The sequence below is a fragment of the Rhinolophus sinicus genome, linkage group LG05 (genome assembly GCF_036562045.2).
Source record: "Rhinolophus sinicus isolate RSC01 linkage group LG05, ASM3656204v1, whole genome shotgun sequence".
Classification (NCBI taxonomy): domain Eukaryota; kingdom Metazoa; phylum Chordata; class Mammalia; order Chiroptera; family Rhinolophidae; genus Rhinolophus; species Rhinolophus sinicus.
Window position 1 is genome coordinate 159851154 of NC_133755.1, and position 10807 is coordinate 159861960.

Genomic DNA, 10807 nt, shown 5'->3' on the forward strand with positions numbered 1-10807 from the left:
GGTTAAAAAAAGAAAAGTAAATGTGGGTTGGAGTCTCTAATACTTGATAACTTGCTTCAAAAAGGAAAAGATAAAAGAAACAACAGCATCAAAGACAAACCACTTGGGATCACTAAGGTATTGGAAAGAATAGTTGTTGGGAACTCCAAGTTCAGTCAATAGGTATTTATTAAATATTAACATACTTCATCCAGTTTACTTTTCAAATCATTTTTACAACTAGTACTTCTTTTTATCCTCACAGAAGCAATGCGATTCTTCTGTTAATATCTCCATCACTTGAAATTTTCAAAGAGAAAATTCATGTAAAAATGGGAGAAAAAATAATAGAAAAAGTAAGAGGCTTAAAAATAATTATTTAGTGAAGATTTGGAAGAAATTATCTAGTGGAGACTTGGAAGTAATTGATAGTATTTACTTCTGTTCATTGTTAATTGGGATATTGAGGCAAATGAGGTTGATGGTGTGATTTCAGACTTTCCAATTAAACAGAATGAAGACAGAAGTGTACAGTCGCCTCTATCGCCTATCAGAAAGGTAAAATACTTTTCAATAGGCTAACTTTCCTCTTCAGTGACAAGTACGTGCTTTGTGTTTTGAGGGTGACCAGGACTCGGATCAGACCTCTTCAGGGGTGAATTATGGCCTTAATAAAGTTGTGTAACTAAATGCAATAAAAGGAACAGGGGCTCCACATAGGCCTTATTGAAGTTCAGCTCTTTGAGGTACTTATCTTGCCACAAACATGTGAAAAAACAAACAAAAAAATACTGGTCAGGATAAAAGCAGAGCAACGTGAAGAGCCTACCAATGAGGAAAAGTCAAAGGAGCTGGCGACACTGGAACTTCTCCAGGAGCAACTCGGAGAATGGCTCAATTAAGACATTCCCTTTGCTCCTGCTCATTACAGCTAATAGAAGCCTTCAAAGGACTGTGTTGATTCAGGAAGTGAGAAACAGCACGTAGGATACCAGCTCGATCTTAGAAAACCACAGCTGTAACACTTGTGCTTTTTGATAATTATTTGTGGTTTGAGTCACTATTGCAATGAGCCACAGAACACAGTGACTTGTTGAGGCCGCCAATGTCCTTGAGGTCAGGCTGCCTATAGCTACAAAGCTCCTTACTCCCACCTCCTTGGTAATACCACCCTCGAAAATATCATCCTCTTTGTGGTATTCTGATAGTTGTTGTTACGTTTTCTTTGTGGATTTGTATAGTTTTATAAGAAAGAAATGTAGGCGTGAAAAAGGAATATTAACTACCTGGTAATTTATAGATAGAAAATGGCTTAGAGCAGGAGTTACCTTTACTGATACTAAATATTAATTCTTGCTAATATTTTAAATGAAAACTATCTGAATTTATATGAAATTATAATTATTTCACATAATATGGATGACAGTCTACCTATGGCTATTTATTGAATTTATGTTTTTCCCTAAAAGAATTTGTAGTATTTATTGTTTGACATCTCATTTCTTTTCTAATGCATCTTTCCTCAAGTAGACAGAAGGTGATGTGATTACACACACACACACACACACACACACACACACACACACTCACTGCAATTCAAAAGACTCAATTAAAAGGCCCCTTTTTATAGGAAGTCCTGCCTAACTCCTATATTAGATCAATTGCTTTATTCTTCGCTTTGAGTGAAGCTTGGTCTCCTCAATTCTGGCATTTATACTTTAATGTAATAACCTGTCTAAGACTGAAGTTTCATAAAGAAAGAGATCTTGTTTCCTTGTTCACCTCAATGCCTAGAACAGTTCCTGAAAGGTATGCATGCATGAAGGCATGGATGAATGAAAAGTTGCTCAAAGGAAGACTATTTAAAAATCACATTGTCTCAAGTTATATTTTAACTTTTGAAAACTCAAAATGGATACATGGGGTATTAAGGTAACTCTTTTTCAGTAAATCTGATCATCTCAATTATCTCATTTCCCTAAGCTATTTGTTTCTAAACTGCATGTGATATTCCATTTTGCACTTAAAAACTATGAGCCAATTTTTAAAATAATAAGGTAAGGCATTTAGTAGATAATTTAGTGAATCTTTTGCAACACATATATTTTAATCTAAAATAGAGGAGGAAGGCTGGCTTAGACTTATATAGATAGTTAGCCTTAAGTATGAAAATGGTCCTTGTTGGAGCGAGAGTAAGGATTTTGCAGTGAAAGTGCCCCTTAGCAAAGAGGAGGCAGGAGGTAGAGATCTGAGAAGAGTGAGCCCCTCTGCTGAACAAATTTAAACTTCACTGACTTTATTACACACCCACTGATGGCTCTCTCCCTTTTTTTTATTGAGGTATAATTGATATATGACATTATATTAGCTTTAGGTGTACAACATAATGATTCAATATTTGTATACATTGCAAAATGGTGGCTCTTTCTGATGTTCATGGTACGGAAAGTACAGCAGAAGACCTCATCTCTGCCTTCAACATACTCAGGGGAGCCTTTCAGGCATGACACTTCTGCCAAAGTTTCCCTTTGGCAGTGGACATAGACTAACAAACAGGCCAAGGAGGAGAACTGCTGCACGAAGCTGAAAAGGTAGCGTTTCTCCACTTCGGAAGCCAAGCCCACGGAGCCCACTCACCACCCTACAAATCTTTGAGGGTATGCATCTTTCCTCAAGTAGACTGAAGGAATTCAAATGAATTCAATTTTGTCCTTCAAAAGAAATATGTTAAATCCTAAGCCCCAGTACCTCATAAAAACAACCTTAAATTGATATAGGTTCTCTACAGAGGTAATCAAGTTCAAAGGAGGTCAGTAGGGTGAGCTCTTCTCCAACATGACTGGTTACGTATACAAAAGGGAAATTTGGACACAAAGAGAGCCATGCACAGAGGGAAGGTTACGTGACGAGACGAGGAGGATACCCTGTGAAGGCAGAGGATCAGAATGCTGATCCACAAGCCAAAGAACCCCAAAGATGGCCAGCAACCACCAGAAGCTAGGGGAGAGGCATGGAACAGAGGCCCCTCACAGCATTCAGAAGGAATCAGCACTGCCAACATTTTGCTTCCAGAACTGTGAGATAGTAAATACATGCTGCTATTCAGCGACCCAGTTTGTGGTGCTTTGTTATGGCAGCCTTAGGAAACTAGTACAGGAGGTAATGACTTGGAAGTAATACTGGGAGGAGATTCAAGAGAGTAGCAATTAAATGGGACTTTAACCCTAGGTTTCCATAACAAGAGGAATGCTGAAAGATAAAGCAGAGGAAATACTTAATTTTAAAGTCTCCAGCCAGCATTCTTTTTTTTTTTCCTAAAATTCTCTTGTTTTCTAATTTTATACGTAATTTGATACATCTTGGAATTGATTATAATGATTTAATTCATTTATCAGCTTTTGCGTCAAATAATCATAAGTGTGGAACAAGAAAAGTAAAAATGCTGTCAGAATATCACAATCATAGCATAAGTGTAATGTTATAATTAAGACAGATAAAATGATTTCGCTTATTAAAATATATGCGACCTTTTTTATTATCAGGTAAGTAAACATGTCAATCACATCTGGTAAAACTGTACATTGAAGAAAAAGATGCAAGTTAAAAAATCATCATAAAAATATCAAGCATATAATGCAAGGTGCTTTTAACCAAAGAATGCAAATTTACTGAGTAATATTTTGTGAAAAGTACTATGTCAAGCACTAAAAAAGGCAACACATAGATATGCAATTTTATTAAAAATATTATAAAAACAGTATTATAAACAGCTTTATGTTGAAATGCTTAAAGTATTATTTTTTAGCATTAATAATTCTATTTGCCTATTATCTTTGTCTTTAACCAAAGTTTATGCGTAAATGGAAAATATGTGCCCTACCCATGACTCCAAGAGTTGGAGCTATATAAAAAGGTACACTCAGAGAAGTGTGGCTCCCCTCTCATCCCTACCGCCTTGTTCCTGTACCATACCACCCCCTTAGGTAACCCATCTCCTTAGCTGCTCTCCACAGCAAATACTGTCTTTCCTGAATTTATTCTGCAGGAAGCAGAGTAAAAGTTACAGGCAGTAGGACTGCCATTCTGAAGAGGGAGGCTGGTGATACTTACAGCCGCATGCTTGGATCTGGGTTATCTGATGCTCTCCAGACATGCCGGGGATGGGCCTCAAGCATGAGGAGGCCATGCAAATGTACATGTACAAGAAACCATCTCACGTCTGCTCCAAAGGCCATGGGAGACAAAGGGGAGGAGGTAGTAAAGACTAATGGATCCCTCAAACAAAAACAGACAACCTTCTCTGCCAAAAAGATGACTGAGAAGACTGTTGAAGCAAAAACCTCTGTTACTGCCTTGAATAACACTTATCCAGAAATAGAAAAATTCCTTCCCTCCCGTCCTCTAGAGTTTGAGAGTTTCAGCCTGCCTGAACAGCATCAGATTGCACGTCTCCTCTTAAATGGGGTGCCTCTCATTATCCTTGATGAGGAGACGGAACCTGAAAAGCTGTTACACTGCTGGGCCCCCTTACGTCTGAAGATGCCTTCTCCCCAGTGGGACTCTAACCTGTTGCAGACTCCTGCAAGCATTCTGTCCATCCTGGATGTTGAACTGCCGCCTCTTTGCCATGACTTGGATATTTAAATGTCTTAGCACTTTATAGTTTGTATGTATGTATTTTTGTATTAATAAAGCAATTCTTTAACTGTCAAAAAAAATGACAAGCTTGTTTGATGAAAAGAACATCTGAGTGGGCAAATCCTATACTGGCTGTAGGAAAGAACCCAGATTTACACCTGGTTCTTGACCACTAGCACATGGTATGTTTAAAACAAGATGTTTTCAGGCTATGTTGAAGAAAATACTGGAAATAATTTAGTTTTGAAATGAGTTTGGCCAGTATGGTCATGGCATATCCCTGAGGAGTTCTGATTTGTGAAGCAGAAAAGAACTATCTTGTTAAGTAAAAACAAACAAACAAACAAACAAAAAACTGCAAGAGTATCTCTACCTGATGCATTTCATGTAAGAAACAAGGGGGATATGAAAACACATATACATTTATCTGCTTATTGGTGCAAAAGAAATATAGTAAGGATCAACCAGAAACTAAGGAGACTTGGTTACCGATGGGAGGTGGTGAAACATAGGAACTAGGTCATAGGGATGAGGAGGGAGCGACACGTCTCTGAGTGTACCATTTTGTATAGCTCCGGCTCTTAAACCATAGTAATGTTTCACATGTCCTTCCAATACCCCCAAATGAACAAATAAAACGAACCATCCTGTGGGGGAAGCCCAACTGAACAAATGATCCTAACCATATTGCAAGTGGAGAACATAAAAGAGCTGAAGAAAAAAAGCTGAAGAAAAAAAGGACTAATCTAAGTAATTTTGATCAACAATACCTTGAGTGGATATTGTTTTGCTAAAGACCAAAGACCTATACATTAGTGCTATAATCTAGTTAGTAAATGTGCTTCTCATAAGAGCACGGGTTAGCAATTCTGAAACTATTTTATACTAAAATTGAACACATAGGTAAACGTATTGTAGTTTTTCATTGTTGGAGAAAGAAGCTACAAATAAAGGAAGGCCATAAAAACAGACACATAAATCAATGGAATAGAATAGAATAGAGAGCCCAGAATAGAGAGCCCTTATGACCCAGCAATTTCACTCCTAGGCATCTATCCAGAGAAATCCAAAATGCTAATTTGAAAAAATTCATGCACCCCTATGTTTATTGCAGCACTATTCACAATAGCCAAGACATGGAAACAACCGAAATGTCCATCGGTAGATGACTGGATCAAGAAACTGTGGTACATTTATGCAATGGAGTATTACTCAGTCATAAAGAGGAATGAAATCTTGCCATTTGGGAGTATATGGATGGAACTGGAGAACATTACGCTAAGTGAAATAAGTCAGATGGAGAAAGACAAATATCATATGATCTCACTTATAAGTGGAATCTAAAGAATAAATGAACAAACTAATCAGAAACAGTCTCATAGATATAGAAAAAAAAAACAGGGTTGCTAAATGGGAAGGGGGTGGGGATGAGGGAGATGGTGAGGGGATTAGAAAGCACAATCAGTAACCACAAGATTGCCACGGGGATACAAAAAACAGTTTGGGGAATATAACCAATAATGTAAAGATTTTGTAGGATCTCACACAGATAGTTGTCTTATTAGAGAGACCATTTCATTGACAGTGTAGGTGTCTGATCACTGCAGCGTACACCTGAAGCTGAATAATAATGAATGTCAACTATAATTTAAAATATACTTAGTCACAGGATGTGGAGTATAACATAGGGAATAGAGTCAATGGAATTGCAACAGCTATATATGATGTCAGAGGGATAATAGATTGGGGGATGGAGGTTATTGCTTTGTGAGGGGTGTAAATGTCTAACTATTACATTGTTTTGTACACCTGAAACTAATAAGAAAAGAAAAGAAAAAAAAGGAAAAGAAAAGAAAAGGAAGGCCAATATGAACTCTGTGCTTGTTGTATTGAAATCAGACATATCAGTGTAAGATCATTGTTTTTAAAATGTCTCTCTCTCTCTCTCTCTCTCTCTCTCTCTCTCTCTCTCTCTCTCTCTCTCTCTCTCTCAGATGTGTGTGGATGACTGGGTTAGTACACATATTTATAATTCCCAACTCTGTCCACTGAGGGAGCCTGTAAACAACAGCCCATAGCAACGAGCATCCCTGGCACCCAGATCTTGGTTTCTAAATATTATTCTCCAGTAGAAAGACCTAAAGTCCCTTGGGAAGTGGTTAGTGGTTGATACCAGGCCTGAGAAGGGGAAATACAAGATAAACCTAGAACATTTTGTGGTGCTAGAAAGCAATGAGGGGCTCGAAAAGAACAGGTCTTGTGGAAAGGTCAAAGGAGCCAAACTAATAAAAGAGCTTTAAATGGCCAAAGCTGGAACAATTTGAGCAACAAACGTAACAATAATTGTATTGGATTACAATTCTAAAATAAAGACATGCCCCAGAAAACAAACAAACAAACAAAAAACTTTATACCAGAAATACAGAAAGAAAAAAAAGAAAAGAAAAGAAATCAGGTTAATTAATCATTCTGGTTTACTGGATTCCAACTGGTAGAGTTTAAACTTAAAACCAAAAACACTTCAGTTTCCAAATGGCATGGATCAGTTAAAAGTTTTATTTCCGAAAAATCAAAGAGCACAAATCTGTACATGGTCGTACCTGCAAAGTAAAAAAAAATGATGTGCCTAGGCGAGAGGGTATTTAAAAACGTTGCCTCTTTCTAGATCCCATTCTTTTCGCGAAGATCCTTTCAGGGAGTTTGGTTTTTTGAAAGTGCAGACATCAACTCCGCTGCAGGGAGTTCCCCGTGAAAGGGCAACAGGTCCCGGCGGCCCACCGACGGGCGCAATCCGGACAAGGCTTCTTAGCGCGGCCGCCGCGGGGTGGCCGGAGCCTGCGACGTGCCGGCGAGAGCGTTGCGCGCGGTCAATGTCACAGACAGCACGTTACGAGATGTGGGTACCACTCTTAGAGCGACCATCGTCAAACTTCCCCCACCCCCGAAGGGAAAGTGTGACTCACGGAGTCGTGCAAACTTGACGCAGAACCAGGTGTGCGAGCGTGTTGGTGTTTCTCCCTGGGGCTCCCTGCGCAGACCCCAGGCCTCCCGCTCCACCCACGGAGAAACGAAACCCGGCGGGCGGACGGAGCCCCGCAGCGCTGGGCTGTTGGCGCGGCCGGCTCTGGTGGGTCCGCGTCCCGCACGTGGCGGTGCCCGGGGGCGACCCACCTACCTGCGCGTCCCAACGGCGCGGCCACAAGTAGCAGCAGCAGTGGCGGCAACAGCGGCAGGACCAGGCAGCCGGGCGCCGGGGCCCCTCTGGCCGCCGACCTCCCTGGGGGCCGGGGGCCCCACATGGGCTGCCCGATCGAGTCACATCTCAGCCGAAGGCCAGCAGAATCCTACGCCCCCTTCTCCAGCGACGGACTGCGGCGCCGCGGCCTCCACTGTGCGCCCCCGGCCGGCAGCTCCGGCTGCGCGCGGCGCTCCTCGAGGCCCAGCGCCCAGGGAGGTGGTGCGAGGTCCGCGCCCCACCCGCGTGCCGCCGGAGCCCGAGCTGCCTGCCAGGGCGAGGGGAACGTCCCGTGATTTCTAGTTCTCAGCCACTCGTTGTTTCAGTTCTGAGAGTCTATGAGAGTTTTCACGGCCCCAACCAATGAGGTCACTACTGCAGGTAAAACCTCACTGCAGTAAAGAGAATGAGGCGAGCACACTGAAAAGTGATTCTGGTGTTCAGGCCTGAATGTCACGTCTCTAAAGCTTTTGAAATGTCAAGAGTTCAGTTTCTGGAAGAAGAATGAAATGGATATTTCTCAACATGCTGTCAGGCACTCCGCCATACATAGTATTTGATTTCATTTAATCCTCACCACCTGGGATTCGGTATTGTCCCATATTTTCCTGATAAGGAAAGGGAAACTCAGAAAGTCCAAGTGTTAGCCTAAATCAAGTCTCCCAAGCCTGTGAGCAGTGGCGTGGGAACTTACAGGCCTGATTCAAGGTCCCATGCTCCTCCTAATGGTTGGGCAGGGGTTGAAATTAAGAAATGTATTGAAATAGTGTAAAGAAAATGTGAGAGACAGTCTCAGCTCTAGTCCTTGACAGGGAGTTATAAAAATTGGTCACAGTCTGTAAATAGAATAAACAATTTAGTTCAAACATGTTCCCTCTCTTTCCCTTACAAATACCTGTTTTCAAATGTACCGATGAAGAAAAACGACCCTAAAATTAGATCAACGACCTTTATCTTAGAAAACAGAATCTTCAGTAATTGAAAAAATGATTTTTTTTTTTTGTGGGAGGGAGTGACAAGATGGTCAGGATTGTCAGAGTCCCCTAAATATGCTACGTCCTTCTCTCCCGAAAGACTTGGAAATACAGGATGAATCCAGGTCAGGTTGTCCCTTTGGCTGGGACTTGGCTTTGTGATAAGGAACCTAGGACTCTGCAAACCACAGCTGTTTGTTAGCCGTGTTCTTTAGTTCCACCAATAGGGGGCGCTGGAGGAATACCGAAAACTGGAGGAGGAGCGAAGGGACTTGCAGGTTCCTATGTATGGTTCTTTCTGGCAATACGCCCCTGTGCCTCTGTCCTGGCGTGAGCAGCTGGTTCTTGTTCCAGTTTCCTGCTGCTTCTTGTACTCCCAGCATCAGCCTCATTGCACTGCTTCAGGAATACCAACAATAGGTCGGCCATGTCCCGTTCTCAGAGGTCTGAGTTCCAGTTTCCTAGCTTCCTCTTCCAGGAATGTAACCTCCACGTCTTCCTTTGTTCCTTCAGTCCCAAGGCTGGTACTTGCTTGCTGTAGTTACTCTGTCACAGTCTCACAATCACCTTTTTACTTTTCCAGTTCTCCAACTTCTGTTTACCCAATTCCTCATAGCAAATTCTTTCTTTTAAAATATCTGGTATGGTTTCTGTTTTCCTGGCTGGACTCGAACAGATTCAGTAAGGGTTTAAGGAAGGACTGAACATGTTAGGAAGGACTCTGTCTTATCAGTAAGTACATCATCCGTTGTCTTGAGTTGCTGTTCTTACTAACTGTAAGTTATATTAGTTTAGCACCATCATTATCACGTTAAGTCTAGTGGGTTAAATGTGTATATTTGCCACAAAAGTATTTTGGGCTCATCATTTTTTGATATCTAAGCTTTAGGACTTGTATGCATTTCTATTCAAACATGAATTGTTCATGGTCCTAAAGGGGATAAAGCAGAGATACATGCAGCCCTCCCTCCCTTATCCCCTCACTCTTCGTAACTTGAACAGTAACCGTTCATTGTTTCCTCCCACTAGGAAGGGGAAATGGGTAGGATACTTGGGACTTGCAGTCCTTTGCCCCCCATAAGTGGGCTACCCCCTGTTTGTGAGCCAAACAGTAGAATGTATACCCCTCCTTCCTCTCTGCTTTCCTCCTCAGGGTCCCCTTTGCACTTGTCAGAGGGCAAGTCAGAATTTCACTGTTAACAAACTCACCACTCTGTCCTCAGTATGCTGTGTTTGTTGTAGGATGAGTGTGACCTCAGGAATTTGTAGGTGTTACATTGGTGTTTCCCAGGCATTCAATTAAAGAATGCAGTCATGACTTTTGTTTTTACCTGTGACCCAGAGCTCACCTTAGGGAGTTTCCTTGGTACCTTTAAATTCTTACCCACCCCTGTGAACTTCAGAAAGACCAGTCTGACTGAGTGCCTCCCTGTGTAAACCTTCCCAGTCAAATCTTAGTATATCCTTCATTAGATTTTTGAAATGACTCAACACATTCAAATGGATATTTTCTTCTACTTATAAAGATGACAATCCTTGCCATGATTTACCATGCTGAGATCTTAATTTTTGGAGCCTGATACATGGATTTCTGGGCTTTCTGATCAGAAAGGCCATAAACCAACACCTCCCACCCTCAACAGAAGCGCTAACACCAGAAACAAAGAGTACAGACTTTTCCTATTCCAGTTGAACTCTAGTTTCCCGGCATGCTACTAATAATAATTCTCCTCCTCCTCTTCCATCATCATCATCATCATCATCATCATCTGAAGTTACTAAAGTCTTACTTTGAGCCAGGTATTATGCTCAGAATTTTACATGTACTGCCTCCTTAGATCCTTACAACAATCCTGTGGGTGAGTCACGTTACCCTAAGTTACAAAACGAGGAAACAGGCTTGGACAGGTCATTCACTTAATAAGCAACAGAACTAGGATCTGAATCCTGGTTAATCTGATTCCAAAGTCTTTGTTTTTCA

The 10807-nt window shown here is 41.3% G+C and overlaps 1 protein-coding gene across 2 annotated transcripts in view; it reads right to left on the reverse strand.

The window, feature by feature from the left end:
• The window catches only part of IL20RA (interleukin 20 receptor subunit alpha), a 31033-nt gene extending 22911 nt beyond the window's left edge, over positions 1-8122 (reverse strand). Inside the window, exon 1 of one of the 2 annotated variants that reach the window (XM_019732812.2) lies at positions 7793-8122. In XM_019732812.2, the coding sequence (XP_019588371.2) occupies positions 7793-7916 (124 nt within the window). In that variant the 5' untranslated portion in view covers positions 7917-8122. The remainder of the gene's footprint in view (positions 1-7792) is intronic. The other variant, XM_019732813.2, reaches the window with a different exon arrangement.
• Positions 8123-10807: the final 2685 nt, after the last annotated feature.